The 20849-nt window shown below is 44.4% G+C and overlaps 1 protein-coding gene across 1 annotated transcript in view; it reads left to right on the forward strand.

Annotated features, from left to right (window-relative positions):
- The window catches only part of nudcd1 (NudC domain containing 1), a 74843-nt gene that overhangs the window by 39643 nt on the left and 14351 nt on the right, over window positions 1-20849 (forward strand). Inside the window, exons 4-8 of the mRNA XM_028790912.2 lie at window positions 961-1144; window positions 2834-3022; window positions 10222-10426; window positions 16836-16980; window positions 18209-18334. Of these exons, the coding sequence (XP_028646745.1) occupies window positions 961-1144; window positions 2834-3022; window positions 10222-10426; window positions 16836-16980; window positions 18209-18334 (849 nt within the window). The remainder of the gene's footprint in view (window positions 1-960; window positions 1145-2833; window positions 3023-10221; window positions 10427-16835; window positions 16981-18208; window positions 18335-20849) is intronic.

The following is a 20849-nucleotide window of genomic DNA, read 5'->3' on the forward strand; positions in this document are numbered from 1 at the left end:
GGTAAACATGATGGTGCTGGGGGTGTTATGGCCCGGGCATGTATGGCTGGCACACTTGACTTCACTGATGACGGAAGTGCTGACAGTTAGCGGCACAATGAATTCTGTGGTGTGGAGAAACATCTGATCATCTCAAGTTCTTGTCAAGGCCTCCAAACTCACTGGATGGCAGGTAATGAGCCAAACAGACTGCTGAGGCAACACAGGAGCTTATCAAAGCTAAAAAATGGAAAATTCTTGAATGGCCAAGCCAGTCACCCAACTGAAATCCAATTGGCCTTCCATATGCGGAAGAGAAAATTTAAGAGGACAAGACCCCTGAAACAAGCAAGAGCTGAACATGGCCGTTTGGCCAAGCTCCACCAGAGAAGACCCTCAGCATCGGTGCTGTCTATGGATCACAGACTTCAAGCAGTCATTGTGACAAAGTCCTAAATATAACTGATGGCTTTAATAGACCTGGCATTTCTGTGACCCTAACGTGATGATGCTCTGAAATGGGGGGACGGGGTTAGAAAACATGTTGGTGCCATCAAAATGTCTGCAAATCCCCTTCAATGAAAGTCTGCAGTGTGCACTTGAATCACAGTGGCTGAATGACTTGGTTTGTCATTTTAAATCAAGGGAAAAACGTGTCTTTGTCCCAAACATGATGGGAAGGGCACTCTGTCATTTATGCCGTACTGGGAAGCCCCCTGTCCTGGTCTCCTATTGTTTAATGGCCACTTTCTGGGTTTACGCGGGTTGGTTGGCGGCACCGCCACTAGATTTTGGGGGTAGCAGAGCCGAGTTACTTGTGGCTGGATGACCGCTCTTTCTTTGAGTCACCTTTTGTGAAGCGCGGAGGGATGGTGACCTTCTTCTAAACCCAAGTCACGGGGGGCTCTCGGACATTCAGTTTGATTTATTGATTGACGTGTATTCCATTTATTCATTTCTTGTTTTCTTTGTTTGTTCCAGGTCATGTTTGACCAGACTCTCGGAGAGCCCTTTATAATTCTCAACAGCCTTTCCTACGTGGCCTCAGGCTGCCATTCCTTCGAGGTGCTTGTGCTGCGGTTAGAGAAGGAGGAGGTCCTTTCCAAAGGAAGTGGCTTCCTTGTGTCACTTGAATGGCTCACCATCACCGGAGAAGGTGACAAGGGTAGGTGTGCTGCTGCGAGTGCATTTCAATGATCTGAAACATCATAAAGGAGTTGAGGCGAAGTGAACATTTAGCAGAGCCACTTGAGAGTGCTGAATGTTAGAAGAACTGTATGAAAAAATAATTAGGACGTGTTCTTACAGACGACCATTTCATTATTTATGACAACATGTGCTTTGAAGTCCTCTCTAAATCTGAATGTCACAAGAACAAGGCCACTTTGTGTTTGTTTTTACAATAAAAATGTCTGCCGTTGGTTCAGCTGTGTGTTTACTGATGAGCTTTGAAGAGCACAACTGGACTGTAGGACGTTCAGAAGATTTAGGGCAGAATAATTGTTAAGACCCTATGATAACGGAGAATCCCCCATTTAATGACATCGAGCAAAGGAATCTCTTAAAAATGCCCATCAAAGTGCCAGCCTTAACTTCTGTAATTCATTAGTCAGCTTGTAGGATTTGCATTCTTTGTGATTACCGTTAAACAAAAGAAAAAGAACCGACCTTGTTTATAAATCTATGTGCATTTTCACTTTGATCTCGAACGTAGGAAGAGAAGACGCTCATTAACTTGCAGGGCACTTTCTGAGCTGGAGAAGTGAGCGTGTGACAGCCGCGGGGCGAGCCTGCCGGGGATTTACCGAAGTGAGACGGCTCCAGTCTCCCTGACAAATGGCTTTTTACTGCTTTGTGACACTCGGGTCGGCTGCTGATTTGAGCAGCTAAAGGATGCGGCAGCGGCTCGTCAACTGTGCCGCAGAAGATGAGCCAAATGTGCACTGCTGGGAAAAAAAGAAAGAAACGCAACACTTGTCGGTCTGAGATTTCAGCCTTCATTGCTGAAGTGACAAGACACCAAGGAGAATAATACAAATATAAAACAGCATGACAATAAAAACAGCAGAAAACGAGGACGACTGTTGTGTGGCAGCCGTTCGGTGTCGCGTGCCGCTGCCTGGCACCACTTGTCGGATGTTCTGCTGTTCCTTCAGGAAGGCCCGATGAAGCTGCTGACCATTGGCGGGCAGAAACCCGATGCCTCCTCGAAGTTTGGCATCCCAAAGACATTCTGTGGGTCAGGGTCAAGAGAAAGGGCAGGCCAGCGTTGATTCTTCAGGACAGTTGTGACCGTAGCAGCTGTGTGTGTGTGGCCTGGCACTGTCCTGCCGTAGGGTGACATGTCTGGGTGGCCTCTCTCTGCTGTGGACTGTCGGCCCATCCAGAGCTCAGCCCTGCCTAATGCCCAGTGCCCCCAAAACTGGCTCCGGACCTCCGTGACGCTGAGCTGGAGCAAGCGGGCTCGCATGTTAAATTGCACGTTTATTATTGACCAGGTGACTAAGCGGTTTTGATGAAGGGTTCAAGGATGTGCGACTTCATCTTCGGTGCCTGAAACTGCATTAAGGCAGCACATCAGTCGGACTAGGAAATGATTTCTAATAATTGGGGTTGTGAACCCCCACAGATATGATGTACTGAAGCTGAGTGGTGCTAATTGTCAAATTCTATTTGGCATTCATAAAACGTCTTAATGTGGTAAAAAGGGAGGACCGTTCTAATACACCTGACCCTGTCTGTCCCCTTCAAATGTGCAGGATTTGTAAAACAACAAACAAAAAGGAGACTATTATTACATTTAATTATGGTGGTTGTTCTTATCATCTTATTATTTTTATTATTATTATTGCAGGAGAAAAAAAATATGAAATACTCACAAGGAGAATCCTGCATGGCAAGTCAGTTCCTCACTACGCTGCACTTGAACCAGAAGGCAATGGCGTCATGATTGCATCTGACAGGCCCTTCAAGTTCATTCAGGTCAACGGGGAACCAATAAGAGAAACCAGTGAAGAAGCAATGGACGTTGAGGAGAGAAAAGGTAACGTTCTGAATTTCAGGAGGTGTTTTCTTCAGCCGTCAGCAGGACTGGATTTGCCTGCTGCCATTTTGTGGCCTATGAGACATCATGCACTGGGGCTCCACACTTTCTGTTCATAGTGCCCCTGCCTCTCCATGGTGGTATGTAGAAGTACGAGTTGGTGGGGCTCTTCACTCCCTTGGTAGTCCCTGTCAGGCCTTAAATGTGTCTTATGTGCCAATGTGCTACCTTGGCGTCTCATATCCACTTAACAGACACATTTGTGGTTGACATGCTAGTAAGAATTGCGGTGCCCTCTGTTCATGTGACACATTTTACTCCTTTGTACGTCAAATATACCGAGTGTGTGTGTGTGTGTGTGTGTGTGTGTGTGTGTGTGTGTGTCTGTGCACATGTTATGTGCAAATTATATGTAGGGGTCGACATGGGAAAATGTTGGGGTGCCCATCCAGTCATCCCCACCTCATTCAAACCAAAATACTTGATTTTTAACTCCTCAAAAATTAGGGCCGCTATACACGGCAACAGAAAAAGCTTCAAATCAAGAGTGCCCTCGGGCCTGGTGATGGTATGGTAGTCAGGAAGGGACTGCGTCGTGTGTGGGGTTCAGTAGAAGACTGAACACCTCCTCTGGGCGGCAGCGGGACGGATAGCCAGAGGACAGGAAGGGGCGGAGTCAGTTGTCCTCACTGGGCGGCCCCTCTGTGCTGCAAAGGGAACAAGAGAGGAAGGTGTTAGCATTGGCGCCCCCTCTAGATACGGAGCGGTATTACATACCTCTGATGAGCCCGGAGAGTGCTTCACTGATGCACATGCGTGACAAATACAATACGATACAATTTATTTTTTGGTATAGCCCAAAATCACTCAAGGAGTGCCGCAACGGGCTTTAACAGGCCCTGCCTCTTGACAGCCCCCCAGTCTTAACTCTCTAAGAAGAAAATGGAAGAAACCTCGGGAACTACACACACACACACACACACACACACACACACACACACACAGAGTGCCTGTATTCACCGCCTTGGCAGTTTTCACGTTTTCTTGTTCTACGATGTTTAATCAGCGTTGATTTATTTCGGCTTTTGTGACACTGGCCAACAGAAAAAGACTCTTTAACGTCAGCATGAAAACAGATCTCCACAGAGTGGTCTCAATTAATCCTAACTGACGGCATAAGTGTTGACCCCCTTGAAGTCAGTCTTTAGTCCATGGCAGCCATGACAGCCTCGAGTCTGTGGGCCTCCACCTTCATCTGTAGTCACTGTAGTCTGCCTGTTCAAATCTGTTGACTAAGTGAACGGTTCTCCGTGACGTTTTCACATGTCCTGTCGATACTCCATGCTGCATATTCACTCTTGTAAAGGGAGCCTGTTTAGCTGGAGAGCTGGCAGTTTCTGTGATTTTTCTGCATTTTGTTCTGAAGCTGCGGCTGGTTAAGGAAACTGGAAATAATTGAAGCCCAGATGGTGCAGTTTAACACTAAAATAGACGATAAGGGTTAGGAATCCTCACAATTTCACTAAAATTAAGCCCGATGGACCGACTGCCGTAGCCGCAAATAAATGGGTTTTAATTAAGAAGCTGGTTGAAGTGATCCTGCGGCCCCCCAGGACTGTGATTAAGGGCCTCCGTCTTAGAGCCTGAGGGTCATCTGGAACGGACGATAAGTAAACGCCTTTGTCGTCACCATGGCCCACCTTGTGTGTCGAAGTAATCTTACCTAACGGGAGCTTGTAGATTGAGAATGACAGCAGGCCTTGAATTTATCCCAATGACTTCTATTTCTTATACTTTCTCTTTCCTACAGTGTAAAGGTTGATTTAGCTGGCAGGAGGCCATGGAAATTAAATGAGGTTGATATTCCGATCCGAAGCCCAAAGATTAGAGGCCGACGGCGTGGCTCAGCACCTGCCGTGATGTATTCAGGATACTGGGTTGTGGAGATGGATTTTGTTAATGCGTTCCTCGCCGATTTCCTCCTCTACATCTTAATTCTATTTTTGGGTGGTGCAGTAATACTCCGCTTGGGCTTATCCCACAGTTAAAATTGATTTCCATGCATACTGATTGTCTGGAAAGAGGAGCAGGTCAGACAAGTTAAGTCATAAAGAGACGTCAAAGACGAATGAGCTGCTAGGCCTTGAAATAATTATGATAGCTCCCGTCTGCTTGATGGAAATTGACACATTGAGTATTTCTTTCATTACCCGCTGTGATAAGGGACATCTTTCTTGACAGGGTCAATGAAGTATTGTAGTGACGCAGAAGGCCAGCAATTGTGTGAAGTCCTCTCCTTACTTGAAGTGCTTTGGCTGGTTGAAAAGAAAACAACAAAACGAAACAAACGGAGAGAGATCTTTGTATCTAATTTATTTTTACAGTTTCAGGCCTCCCAGCGGAAAGTCTGGAGTCTATAAATAAATGTTGACGGGGCAATAGAGCTCTATTTATGAGACGTGGGAGTTGGGGCAATCTTTAGTTAGCTGTGTGACATATTAGAATTCAGTTTACCGGACTGGAACATCCGTTCAGCCGACTCCGGTCTCTCTTCAGCGGCCATTTCATGTAGCAGGGTAAACTCTTCTTATGTAAAAAGAATAGCTTCTTCGTTAATTCTGTTAGTGTTTAGTAAGAATATTGAAAATTGCTAGTCATATTCCGTCAACAGTTGTTAGAGGAAGACCCCCTATCAGTCCGTGTGCTTACTGCACCTCCATGATAGCCAACTACAAATACAAGAGTTGACGAATTCACAAGTCTAATGTACAATTTTATGAATGGCAGCAGACGAGCTTTAATGGCTGGCTCTTGTGTGTCATACCGAGCGCTGACGCTTGTTGTCATTTCCAGGACATCTCACCACTTACTGTTGCTTGTGTCTTCTCTTATGTGTGCTTCAGAATCTCTTCCAATTTCACATGTATTGTACACGTTACACTCAAATGATCAAATGATAAGGAGCACCTGGGCACTTGCTTATCCATGCAGTTGTCTCATCTGCCAATCCTGTGGCAGCAGTGCCATGCGTAAACTCCTGCAGATCCACGTCAGGAGCTTCAGTTCCTTTTCAAATCAAACACTAGAATTGTGATCTCATGGATTTGGGCACCGTCGCACGATTGTTGGTGCCAGACGGGCTGGTTTTCAGGATTTCTGTACCTGCTGATCTTCTGGGATTTTCAAGCACAACAGTCTGAAGAGTTTACACAGAAAGGTGCGAAAACAAAGCACATCCGGTGAGCGGCAGCTCTGTTGATGAGAGAGGTCAGAGGGGAATGGCCCCACTGGGTCAAGGCTACAGTAAGTCAGATAACCACAGCTGTGGTGAGAAGAAGAGCATCTCAGAACGCAAAACCCATCAGACCTCGATGCAGATGGGCTATCAACAGCAGAAGACACTGTCGGGTCCCACTGCTGTCAGCCAAGAACAGAAAGCTGGGTCAGAAATGGGCTTGAGCTCACCAAACCTGGACAACTGAAGACTGTAGCATGATCTGATGAATCTCGACTTTTGTTGGAGCAGACAGATGGTTGAATCCATGCACCATAACTGCCTTATGCCAGCAGCCCAGGCTGGTGGTGTATTGGTGTGAGGAGTGTGTTCTTGGCACACTTTGGGCCCATTAATACCAATCTGTGATCACTTGAATGCCGTGACCTGTTGTTGCTGACCGTGTGTATGCCTTCATGGCCACCATCCTCTAATGGCTACTTCCAGCATGATAATGCACCGTGTCACAAAACAAACTGGTTTCAGGAATATGACAGTGAATTCGGTGTTCTTCAGTGGCCTTCCCAGTCACCGGATCTGAATCCAATAGAAAACCTTCATGATGGCATGGAATGGCAGTCTGACCGGTCTGTACACATTGTGTGATGCATGTCAACGTAGACTGGGATCTCAAAGCGACATTTCCAAGATCTGGTGGAATCCATACCATGAAGAACTGTGGGGGAATCACCTGCAAAACACGTGGAGCAACCAAGGCATTGATACGTAGGCAAAATGAGAAACAAGGAATACAAATAATAAACGCAAGCAATATGAATGTAAATGAAAGAAGCAAAAATGGACAGAAGGGACATAAAGCAAAGATCTGAACCCCAGCCAGGGAAGAAATCCTGGCTGAAACCTAACAGGAAGCTTGTAAAGTGAAAACTGTGAAGGTCAGAGTGCTGCGTTCTGCAGGGCACCATATTTAAATTCTGAGTTTAATAATGGAGTCCTGTCAGCACATTTCTGTACAACCTGGCATCAATTTGATAAATAAGAACTAAACCTGACAAGCACTGAGCCCACAAGTCCAATGTCATTTAGCAGCTTATGTAATAAAATAGAACGGTCTTGGTGTCAAACCCAGTTCCTGTAGAAGTTCCACCATCAGGTATTCTCGTGGGTTTTTTCAAACTCCTCGAGTTTCCTTGAAAGTCGCCATAGTTGTGCATATTACATTAAATGGCGACGTCAAGGGGGCCCAATATATATGAGCAGTTGAGCTGACATCTGTGCCCAATGAGGTAGGTTTAGTCTTTCTGTGGACCCGGCAAGTGAATGAATGGTTGGTGGAGGCGGCCGCACTGCCATTGTGTGTCCCACTTCTGCGGTATGTGATTTTTAACTTTAAACCCCTCAGTCCCGGTCAGCAGTCCTGGCAGCACTTGACTCAAGGCAGGACACCTCATTGGGTCTACAGGACTAGTCCAGCTTGTGGCCCACTCCCGTGCAGGCACAGGCGGTCCCCAGTTAGAATTACAGATTAGCTAAACGCAAACACGTCTTTGGAAATAGGAGAAATGAATCCACAGGGAGAAGATGCAAGCAGCGGCTTCAGATCAACGTCCCTGCACCGCCATGTCATTCTGCCTTATTTAAAAAACATTGGAAAATTTTAATTTGTAATAAAAACAGTCCCCAGATGAAAAATGTTATTTGGATTACATTTCTTTTTCACTGAAATTGCCCTGAAATGCACACATTTATTTCCAACGTGATAAATCACACTCCTGTATATTAAATATTGGCTTTGCAGAGCTGTGGAAAATCTGCCCAGTGTACTTCAGCAGGACACCGTAAGCCGGGGCACGTTATTGATGCCGTCCATTAACACACTTCTCAGTTTCGATCGATAGTATTAAAAAAAAAAAAAAAAAATGAGACCTCATTGAGAAGAAATGTGATTTCTTTGTGACCGTTGTGGTGCTTCACTCCATTTCAGGTCATTTTTATGTAACCCTCACAGCGGAGGGTCGGCTCAGAGCTCAACGAAGGACGCGGCCATACAGCGCAGCACAGAAGGGGGAGCCTTGATGGCCACATTCTCATAAATGTAAAGCAATAGAAGGGGGGGGAGCAGATGAGCCAATTAAAGACTGTGGTCAATGAGAGAGAAATGAGAGTAAGAGGAGTTGGTGAGGATTGTCCACAATATTGGAACATTCGAACAATCTGAACGGGAACAGGCCATTCCGGCCAACAAAGCTCGTCAGTCCGGTCCACTTAAATCCCTCAAAGGCCCCTAAAGTCCTCCTGTCTACCACACTACTTGGTCACTTATTTCAGGTGTCTGTGGTTCTCTATGTGAAGGAAAACTCTGTGTGAAGTTTCCAACTGTGTTTAATGTCACCATCTCGATCCACTGGACTAATTCCCTTCATACTTTTGAACACTTCTGTCAGGACTCCTCTTCATCTCTGAGAAGGCTCAGCTCTTGTAATCTTTCCTCATAACTCGTCCCCTGTGGCCCTGGAGTCTGCCTTGTTGCTCTTCTCTGGACTTTTTTCAGTGCTGCTATGTCCTTTTTAAGTTGAATACCCAAACGCTACACAGGATTCCAGATGAGGCCTCACCAGTGTGTTATAAAGCTTGAGCAGAACCTCCTATGACTTGTACTGCACACCTCAAGGTGCTATATAACCTGTTAGCCTTCTTAATGGCTTCTGAACACTGTCCGACTGTTGACCGTGTGGAGTCCACTGCGACTCTTAAGTCTTTCATTCAAGGTGGACTTTAGATTTTCAGACCTCTCATATGTATGAGGGAGTGATGCCCAGGGTGAAAAGCAGTGCTGAGGTAAGAGTTGAGATCCCACTTAGAGGAGGTCTGCACCAGGGGTCTTCTTTAAGGCCTTACCTCATTGACCGGGTTATGGTTGAGTTGTGGGATTAAAAAGGCCAATCCCCTGGTGCAGGCTTTGTGTTGATGGCATTGTGTTGTGTAACACCAGAAAAGAGGAAATGGGAGAGGAAGTTGTAAGAACAGAGAATTGCTTTGGAAGGGAGAGGGCTCAAGATAAGCCGGAAGAAGACAGAATATCTGAGGATTCATGATGATCAGGATTCAGGGAGAGCTACTGAAAAGAGTGGAGAAGTTTAAATGTCTAGGATCGGTGGTAGGCCAAGATGGAAAATATGATGTAGAGAGAACCTCCAGAGTGCAGTGTGGATGGAGCGATTAGACGCAGGTATCAGGAGTGTTGTGTGATCAAAGAATGAAGATGAAGGTTAAAGGTGAGGCTTTTAAGACCAGCAGTGAAGTATGGAGCTGAGACATGGGCAGTGAAGGGAGCGCAGCAGGAGAAGAAGTTGGAGGTGGCAGCAATGAGAATATTAAGATGGTTGTGTGGAGTTACAATGAAGGAGCGAATAAGAAATGAGACCATCAGAGGAACAGCAAAAGTGGGAGAGAAAGTACAGGAAAGTAAGTTGAAGTGGTATGAAGATGTGATGAGGAGGGACCAGGAATATGTAAGCAAAAGAGTGATGGGAATGGAAGTCCAGGGGAAATGAAAGTGAGGGAGGACAAAGAGGAGGTGGATGGATAAAGAAAAGAAAATTTGAAGGAAAACAGTCTGACTGGGGAGGAGGTGCAGGACTGAGCTGTGTGGAGAAGATGATGAAGCACTTGGACCACACATAGAAGTGGGAAAACATAAAGAAGAAGAAAAAGAATTAGAGACCGTGACTGTGGTCAATTAGAAGGTAAATGTTCCACCGATTGTGAAGGTTGTTGCAGTAAAAACTTGCAGACACAGGGGTCTCCAGGGATTGTACACCACTGTTATAGAAGATATAGGCAGTAAATGGTTAAAAAAAACGAACTGTGGTAATAAAAACAACACACAATCTGGCGGATTAAGGAATGTAAATGTAGACGTGCTTATAACTGCTGTTAATTCTTTTTCTTTGTTGCTCTTTAGAGCCAATCTACTACTGGCAGCAAACCACTGAGGACTTGACAATTGCGGTACGCTTACCTGAAGGCACGACAAAGGAATCCGTCCACTTTAAACTGTCGATGGACAACCTTCAAGTTGGTCTGCGGGGTTTTGCTCCTTTGATGGATGGCCAGCTGTACTCCTTGGTTGACTGTGAAGCCAGCACATGGATTATGAAAGAGAAAAGGTGAGGCCGTGGCTTTCAGTTTATACACATCAGCAGTAAGAACTTAAGAATCTGCACCGTTAACTGTCTAATTATGATAACTGTCCAGCAGACCAAATGGTGAAGGAGAGCTTCTGGAAAAACAATGAAAATGCTAACTGTGCTCCCCGGCTAAGACGGGCTGAAATCTAAGTAATCGACGTAGACCTCAGCATTAACGTTTGCAGTGCACCATCTAATGAAACCTATTTTGTAATGCATGTAGCAATAAAGTGCATTTTATTACACCAAATGTTCATGATGAGCCATGTGATGGAATTAAAAATACAAAGCATATGTCTCTATTACTATATGCTGGATTGGATTAGTAAAAGCACTGTTAATGTTTTTGATGCTCCATGTGTTGGAATAACAAATGCAATGCATATGTCCCAGTTATATGTCATTTGTTACAAGATTTGTAGAAGCAGTGTTGATGTTTGTAATGCACCATCTGTTGGAATGAGAAATGCACTGCATATGTCCCTGTTATGTGAAATTTAATATGGAATTTGTAGAAGTAGTGTTGACGTAATGTGCCACTTGTTGGAATGACAAATGCACTGCACATGTCCCTGTTATATGCCATTTGGTATGTGATTTGTAGAACCAGTGTTGATTGTAGTGCGCCTCCTCATGGAATGACAAATGCAACACATTTTATTATTACAAATGCTAGTGATGAGCCATCTAGTGGAATGGCACATTCAATGTGTATTTCTCCATGATATGCCAGATGAGATGCACAAAAGCAGTGTTATTTTTTTTTTTTTTTAAATGACAGAGATATCAGAATGAACAGACCCTGAAACACTTACCTTTTATTAAGTTGTATTTGTATAGACAGCCAATCCACTTCACTTCTGCACTTGCTGTTTTTGAATGCTGCAGCAGAGTCAATTTCTAAACGCGACTCCCAGATATCCAGTAGAGCGAGCTTTAGCTGCACTGGTAGATCAGTGCTGTCAACCGGTCTGTCCGCCTACAAGAGCAGCTCAAGGACACAACAAGACCATTGGGGGTAAACACCTTTTCTTCTTGTGTTAAAGAATCATTCAGTAGAGTCCACGACTGGCGTCTTTGAGGTTGGCAGCAGAGGCTTTCATGAGAGATTAGTAAATCAGGGCCTGTGTGGTTCACCTGCTCAGTGACGGTGAGGAATGTGATGGCGTCTGCCAATGCTGTGCTGCAGATTGTGCCCAGGTTGACAATGACGTGAAGTTCATTGTTATGATTGCCTTTTCTTTTTTCCAGGGTTCCCCCTTTGGCTTTAGACAAAAGTTCAACATCTGAAGTGCTAACTTTGGTAGTTTCGATGTTTTTAAAATTGATGGCATTCTCCCGTCACACAGTTTAGTTTTCTTTCACTTTTGTTGGATATTGCTATGTAGGGTCAGGTGAAAGTATGTGATCGTCGTGATGGTCTCCATTAAAGAATGACGTGACTTGTAAAGCCAGCTGGCTTCACTACTGAGGTGCGTCATATTCAAGCGGTAAATACTTCCAGTATGTGATGGATTATTTGGTGTTTTATGGTCGTCATTATTTCAGACCACATTACAAGATGCTCTTTTCACTTTGTCATTAAAGAGCCCTTTTTCTGCCGACTGGTGTCAAAAAGCCCGATGAAGTCCCCTGGGGTTCAGTGTGGTATAAAAATAAAATGTGAAAGCGCGTGAGGGGGTGAGGACTCCTTATATGCGCCTGTGCGTTGGTGAATCACGTGGGTCTTATATTGGTAGACTTGTTAGCTACTCGGAGAGAGGCAGCTCTTCTGATCTCTGTTCAGAGCGATGGGATCCCTTCTGGAATATTCCGTGTCATTAGTCCTGGCACCGGACTGTCAAAGCACTTCATCAGGAGCGGAGCAAGTGCCGGCCGTCAGGCAGCTGCTCTTAAAGTAAATAATGGGCTCTGCACTAAACATCTCCATGTGTGTTAATACGGTTATACAAGTACCGTCAATTAATACAAATGACTCAGTGCTGTGCGTTTGTGGGTTTAGCGCAGTATTTGGTGTTTGTTTTTAAAAAGTCATTTGCATTCTTTTACTCTTAATTGAGTCTTCTCTTACAGTTCGCACTTCTTGACGCGCACACAGGGCCTTCAGATATGTCACGCGACAAAAATAAAAAGCGCTAATTTACACTTCATAACTTGCAGTAAATTATGTCTTTTAGAATAGCTTGACTTCTACAGAACGTCCTGCCGCCTCCTCTAGAGGTTTCTACTTTAAGTTCTTAGCAGAAGCCCATAAGGTCGTGAGACATGAGAAGGGGAGCCTCTTTGTCCCATTAAAGCGACGGTCAAACGTTGCTGTGGCGTTTGTAACAAAAGCTTCAGGGGCACGAGCGCCGAGACGGGATCTCCCACAGATGAGGTTCATTTTTGGTCTGATTTGCCGGAGGCCTGATTGGAGGGATCACTGTGAGCCAATCACGTCATCCTAAGCCCCCCCCAAACCCCTCCCCTGGTCACTTGTTATTCTTGCATTCTGTGGTAACCCTAACCCTGTTAGTCCTGATGACCAGTCCACCCCTGGGGTCCTGAGTAAACCTCAAACTCCTCTTGGCCTGGTTATTCCTTACAGGGTGAAGTCCGCACACAGACCACGATACACAGTGTGGTGAGGACTCCTTATAGGACTCTGTGTATTGCACACGGTTAGCGACCACAACACATTTTTACTTGTGCCGGTCCTTTCGCTGTGTGCATTGATAATCTCCTAGTCGGTCAGTGGCAGCGTTTGGTCAGTGGCACGTAGCTAACAATGGATGTGAGACTCTGCAGACGGAAGAAGACTTGTGCCTGCTATTACTGACTTTATAAGGAAGAAAAACGTCAAACGGATCCTACAAGGCCAAACCCTTTAACTTGGTGCCAAACAGAATTAACTGAGTTCACTTAGCCTGGTAAAACGTGAGACGAGAATGCAAAGCGTAACAACGTTAATGTAACGTACAAGCAAGAGAGTGCCAGGCGTCAAGCCCTTTTACCTTCACGTGTGGCACTCGCCTTTCCTTGAAAATCTTATTGAAGCAGGAGCTCACGTTCTTGTAGAGAGCACAAGTGATTTGAATGAAAGGTCCTCGTCATTTGTGATAAACGTCACGGCAGGGTTTGTGTCTGCAGTTTATTGTATAATAACAGGGAGTGACATCGTACTGCGTATAAATAGATTCACCTCCATAATTAATTACATTCGCCCCCTTCATTATGCTTATTGTAGTCCACAGTCGTCTCTTTTTGCTAGTGAGACATAAAAAACACAAAACATTTTGTAGCTGAGGATCGTCCAGTTAAACAGAACTGCCAAGTCCGGTGTGGCACCCAAACTGACGAATGTCATGGAGATGTTGGTCATGACATTCAATGCGCAAAAACTCGGGCTGGTGTTAACAACCCAGTACTGCAGGATCATCCTGTGTCTTCAACACATTACAACATGGTGGCTAAATGGTGTCTTGGATTTCTTGAATGATTAAGTGTTGCTTGTCCATGCACAATCCATGGTTGGTTTCAAAGCCACCCTGTAGGATTACCCTTGTATTCTTCTCAGGGTATGATGTGGCAGCTAAAAGGTGTCTTGGATTCCTCGACTGAAAGAGTGTTGGGTTGTCCATGTGTATGCCCTGTGCTGGCTTGGTGTCCCATCTATGGTTGGTATCAATACCACCCTTTAGGATTACTCTTGTGTTCTTCTCACGATACGACATGGTAGCTAAGTGGCATCTTTGGATTTCTTGAATGGATGCGTGTTGGTTTGTTCGTGATATGCCCTGTGCCGGCATGATGCCCCATCCATGGTTGGTTGCAGTTGCCAGGGTGAGCTGGATTAAGCCCATTAGAAGCTGGACTGATGGACTCGCAGTTCAAGACTGGTAATAGGACAGGATGCCCCATGCAGTGCCCTTACTCTTTTCTGTGCCTTCCGGTAATTTCCTTGTCTGTGTTGTTAGCTTTCAGCTTGAAATGCTCAGCTTGTGCCAACAAAACCGAAAATGCAAATCAACATCTGCTCTGCTTCTCAGCTCTTCCTCACAGCAGTCTGGGATTGAGTTATTTTATTTATTATGTGTCATTTGAAATATCTGTATTTATAATCTGCTGTCAAGAGGAAAATGTGTGTTTGCGTGTATTTATTACTTGTAGAAGTGTTTTGTCTGTCTGCTGTCGTTTCATGTCCATCCACCCATCCAACACAGTGTAGGACCCAGCCCTGAATGGGATGCCTGTCCATTACAGTCGTGCCAGGCCAACGTAGAATCACCAATCAGCTTTGCACACGCTTATCAGAATATTCTTACTGGACGGTGGCAGATTTAGGTATTGGCATCCTGGGCAGCAGCCCACAGCAGAGGTGCCCACAACGAAAGAAATTCAGAATGGTGTTTACAGCCTGAGTTTGTCAATCCATTAGGGGTGCCATACATGTGATGGGTAAGGGGCGTGCGCTCCGTAAAGACCACACTATGTACACAGAGGGGCACCATTAATGTAATTAAATCAGACGACCCCGTCAAGTTGTCAAAGTCTATGATACTCTTTGTGCACCATCACCCAAGAGGCACCATTTATGAAAGCTAAGTGGGGCACACTGCTGTAAATTCTGTGGTGTGTACACAGAGGGGCACCGTTTATGTAACTGTAGGGGCACGTGCTCCGGATACAAAGGGGGATTCCCCTACCAGTTTGGGGAAATCTACTACTGACTACCTGCTATGGACTCCAAATGGGCTTCAACTGGCACTGGTACTGTAAAACAAGCTTTACTGGTAACATTAGACCTTCATAAAGGAGTGTGTGTTTGTCTGCTATGCAAATCCATGCTGTTAAACTGGTACGTGGGAAGACCATAGGCTGTGCTTGTTCCATCACGCTTCTCCTTGGGAAACATTTAGTGATTGTACCTCGGAGGAATGCAGCGGTATGCAGAGGTTGGATTGGGGCACCTGGGAAATTTATTTAGTGACACCACTTGCACTTTAGTCCACCCCAGGCAGCACCAGGTACCCCTGCTAGGAAAAAAATAAAAGAAGTCCCTGATCACAGCGATGGCAAACATTAGTTAATTACCCACAAACACTTGCACAGTTAGGGAAATTGGATTATTAATCATTTTACTTCCATAGTGGTATTGACGCCTATCCCTGCAGCTTTGAGTATACTCAGACCCAGAAGGGACGTCAATCCATCACAGGGCACATTCATTCGCTGTCCAAACAAGAGTAGAACATTAACTTGGTATGTGTCCGGAAACTGAAATATCGCAAGAAAACTCAAAGCTTTACAGAGACGGTGACCAGGCTGGGGTCTGAACCCAAGTACTGAAAGCTTTGAGGCAGCAACTAACGAAAAACTGTTGTGATACACAGCCAAAGACTTCAAAAAGACGCAAATCCCCATTAAATAGGCCAAGGCCTTAAAACTCAAAAACAGGCCTGCGGTTTACACTAAATTGGGGGTCTACCTGAGGTGCTGGACACGAATTGTATGCTGAAAAAACAAATATGTTCAGTACTAGCTAAATATAAAATGACCATTGGTGTCATGACTGGTTTTTGTTGTGGTCACGTCATCATTGTAGATTTCTGCTGGCTCTGCAAGCAGAATGACTTTTCCAAAAGAGTGATTCCCAGCATTGAACCTGCTCCACTTGTAGAGCGAACGCTCCCTGCTGGACACAGGTTAGAACTCTAAATTGGCCCCATATGGATTTGCTTCTGGGTTCCCTATGGTTAGACGGCCATCCTGTCCCGACTGCTTTTCTGCTTTGTCTTCCATACTGCAGGTACTATATAAGCTCTGGTTTGAGTAAGTCTCAAGTTTTGTGAAGCAGGATGGGTAGGTGGGTCACCATTTAATGTCTTTACTGTAATGACCTTCACGGGCCCACTAGTGTCTCTGCTTTGCTTGTCTATAAAGTTTGCTAATAGTATTGCACCTCGAGGTAATAAAAGAATTTCTTACTGCCTTCAGTATAGTTGTAATTAAGATTAAAGGCCAAAAATCAAATCTATAAAATGCTAAAGTATCTATCTCTCTATCTATCTCTCTATCTCTCTATCGTATTGTGGGATCGCAGGACAGCATAGTGGGTAGGATTCCTGCTTTATAAATCCACCTGCCACCTCCTTCCTCTGTCTGTGTGGCTTTTACTTTCCACATCCTCAAAGATGAGCAGGTTGGTTTAATCGATGGTGCGTGAATGGACCCTGTGGTGGACTGGCACCTTTTCCATTTGCTTGCTATTCCCGTGAACTTGATTAAGCAGGCTGAAGAATGGTTTATACCTTTGTTAATCACCTTATTATATAAATCCTTGCCACTGAAAATATACTGAAGGTGTGGGGTTTTCAAGTTCAAGTTGTGAAATCTTTGTTCATTTCAGTTTAGAGATAAACCTGGTGAAGAAGAATGAGGGACCAATGTGGCCTGAAGTAGTTATGGGTGACAGAAATGGAGAATTTATCATGGACCCTGCTCAGGCTGCTCTTATAATGGAGGGACTAAAGTATCTTACCTCAGAAGACTTGGTGAGTGCCCTGCTTTTGTTATCTTATTAGAATCTGAAAAGGATTTATCGTGATGTCCCACATGTGTACAACAGTAGCCTAACGTACATCAAGGTCAGATGTGGTTCATTGTTACGGCTTATAAATGTGTGTTGTTCACTTAAAATTCACACCCACACTGGACAGTTTGACTTTGGCCCTAAAGTGTCAAATACATCTGAATCCTATTTTTTTTTCCGAATTTATCTTTCCTTGGCCAGTGTCACATCACATGACTTCTAGTCAGAGAGGACATTAACCTTGATGACTGCAGTTGCTGATGTTGTCCCCTGAGAATTTCAGGGTACAAGACTAGCAATGATGGAGGATGACAAACTACATGACTCTCTGATGACTTTCCAGTAGAGTTACACATTTGTGAAGTTTAGTGAGCCCACCCCTTTCTCCTGACCACCAATAATGTGCCAAATGAGTGCCTTAAAGATTGTTGACCCTGTTTTCTTTTTTTATTCTATTGTGTTACATAAAACATATGAGACATTAGACAGACGAGCCTCTCTTTGGTTTGTGAGCTCCAAACCACCTCCTTCCTTATTCCTCGACATTGCATTGTGTGCATTGTTCTTCCAGCTGAGTTCTCATTGGCTGGTTGCTCTCATGCACAAAGAGTCCGCCCCTTCGATTTTAGACAAGGTGATCTTTAGGTCTGATTACCTGTCTATCTGTCTGTTTATTCATTTGTCCACTCTTCAGAGCAGATGCAGAAGAATTGAGGTGCATCAGAAAATGTGGCTGAGTTTGTAACCGAAAGACTTAACCATTCGTTCATCGAAACCAAAGCAAAAATCCAAAACCGAAGTCAGTAGAACAAGCAAATTAGTCTGAAACTGGGAAACTAAAGAATTACGGAGTTTGTCCAAATCACAGGAACATCTGAGGCGACCTTTATAAATTGCTGCATCGATGACATCTAACAAAACAAGAATGGTCCAAAATAACCAAGATGGCATCACAAAATGAGACACAAATCGTAAAGCCATCACAGAATGGCCGTGAATCGAAAAGGTAACAACGGCATTGTGTTTAGCAGCCTAAAAAACCATAATACTGATGGCTAAATGAAGAAAAGGAAAAGAAAGAACCAACATGATGACACCCGCTCTATTTAGTGTACATGTTTTGATTTTTAAATTTTGAAATAATCAGCTGCTGATTTATCCGTTTGTTTGTTTTTCTCCCCCTTCTCCAGAATGCAAACCCTGAAAAAGATAAGCCGCCGTGTAACGCCCAGGAGCTGGAGGAGTGTGACGTCTTTCCTGAAGACAGCTCAAGCCTGACGAGATTTGATGGGCGAACACTAAAAGCCACCCATGTGGTAAGATTATTTCTACAATGGCATTCATTAAGCAGCCATGAATTAACATCTGAATTCAATCCAGTTATCTGATGATCATATTTTTAATGAGATGCCCCTCGGTTTCCTAATTTAATACACAGAAGGTGCGTTTAGTTGTGCTGGTGGAGCTCAGGTGTCAGACATTCTGGTTTATTTTATACGGTTCAGGTCATCGGCAGAAGATAACGAAATGGCAATTAAAATGTTTTACTTTTATGGTACATCAAGTGTGTAATTAAATGTGTGGAGGATTGTGCCGTTAATTTCTTGTCCTTTACCTGTGCTTTAATGAGCGGCTATAGAATATTAAGGAAGCAGGAGAGTTGGCCATCTTCACTCGAGTGAGGGGGGCAGCAAATAACTGGTGAACCGAGCGTTTGTCGTTCTTAAGTGTGCATTAAAAATCTAAGGATAGTACAAATCGGAATAGCCTTTGTGAATTATACAGAAATAGGCACAGTTTAAGAAAAAGAAACGTGTCCTCCACCCGTCTAAACGCTGAACCTTCAGAAAGCATTTGATAAGGTGCCACGTGAAAGGTCGGGCATCAAATTAAAAGAAGTGGCAGTTCAGGGTGATGTTTTTAGATGGGTGCAGGATTGGCTCAGACACAGGAAGCAGAAGGTGATGGTGTGAGGAACCACATCAGAACTGGGTGATGTTAAGAGTGGTGACCAGCAGGGGTCAGTGCTAGGGCCGCTGCTATTTTTAATATCTATAAATGATTTAGATAGGAATATAAGTAACAAGCTGGTTAAGTTTGCAGATGATACCAAGATAGGTGGATTAGCAGATAATTTGGAATCCGTTCTATCATCACAGAAGGACTTGGATAGCAGACTGGTTTGGACAGATTTGTGGATGATAAAATTTAATGTCAGTAAATGTAAAGAATTACAGATAGGAAGTAAAAATGTTAGGTTTGAATTCACGATGGGCAGTCAGAAAACTGAGATTCCACCTCATGAGAAGGATTTAGGAGTCATAGTGGACTCTAAGCTATCAACTACCAGACAGTGCTCAGAGGCCATTAAGAAGGCTAACAGGTTATATAGCGCCTTGACGTGTGGAGTACAAGTCACAGGAGGTTCTGCTCAAACTTTATAACACACTGGTGAGGCCTCATCTGGAGTCCTGTGTGCAGTTTTGGTCTCCAGGCTACTAAAAAGGACATAGCAGTGCAAGAAAAGATCCAGAGAAGAGCAACGAGGCTGATTCTAAGGGGTACAGGGGATGAGTTATGAGGAAAGATTAAAAGAGCTGAGCCTTTACAATTTAAGCAAAAGAAGATTACGAGGTGACCTGACTGAAGTGTTTAAAATTATGAAGGGTATTAATCCAGTGGATCGAGACTGTTATTTTAAAATGAGTTCATCAAGAGCATGGGGACACAGTTGGAAACTTGTTAAGAGTAAATTTCACACAAACATTAGGAAGTTTTTCTTTACACAAAGAACGATAGACACTTGGAATAAGTGACCAAGTAGTGTGGTAGACAGGAGGACTTTAGGGACTTTCAAAACTCGACTTGATGTTTTTTTGGAAGAAATAAGTGGATACGACTGGTGAGCTTTGTTGGGCTGAATGGCCTGTTCTCGTCTCGAGTGTTCTAATTAGAAGGAAACATGAGGCCATCTGTCTGAGGGCTAAATCTTGGAAAATATTTGAAATCATTGATGAACCAAAGCAATTTTGTAGGGAGTGTCACAAAAAATATGAACCTGTTTAGTCCGTCATTAAGGGCTGTGGAGATTGCAGAGGCTGCCCAGACAGCTCTGAGCAAAAGGCAGAGGAAATGAACCTAAATAATCCAACTTGGGTAGGAAGTGACCTACACCGGGCACCAGTCCATCACAGGCTGCCAACAATGCTTCACCCACACTCACAAAGTGGCAGATGGCCTTTCAAAACTCTGAGAAGAATAAAAGAGGACATTCAGAAACCAGGTAAACCACACAGGTGTCAGACACGTTCCTAACAGAGGCTGGTGTCGTACACCTGGAGGGGTGAAGAAGACCCTTGCATGTCCCTGTTATAGTACAAGGCTTGGACCAGAGGCGCCATTGGACTGAATCCAGCCCACTTTATCAATATTCCAAACTTGTTACATACAGCATGCGATGACCGTCCAATTTCTCAAAGACCCCCTTTAACTTGCATTTCATGCAGAGATTGTACCTATATACTGTATAATTAGCCAGATGACATCTACACATGACATTAAAATACGTCTCCAGCGTCTGCTCCAACACCGCAGCTACCAAACCTGGCTCTGGAATGGAGACTCACTGCTCATAAGGACCCAACAAGAACGAGTGAAACGAGAGCGACGTGCTGCATGCACTGCCTCACCCTCATGTCACAGTCTCATGGTGGAGATGGTACCTCAATGCTTTTTAAACCTGCACAGGTCTCAGGGCCGCCCACCACCACCATCCTTCCCGATTCTTTTTGTCTTTTCCGCTAACTTGCATTCAGACGTCTTCATTTTTGA

This window comes from Erpetoichthys calabaricus, chromosome 13 (genome assembly GCF_900747795.2).
Source record: "Erpetoichthys calabaricus chromosome 13, fErpCal1.3, whole genome shotgun sequence".
Taxonomy (NCBI): domain Eukaryota; kingdom Metazoa; phylum Chordata; class Cladistia; order Polypteriformes; family Polypteridae; genus Erpetoichthys; species Erpetoichthys calabaricus.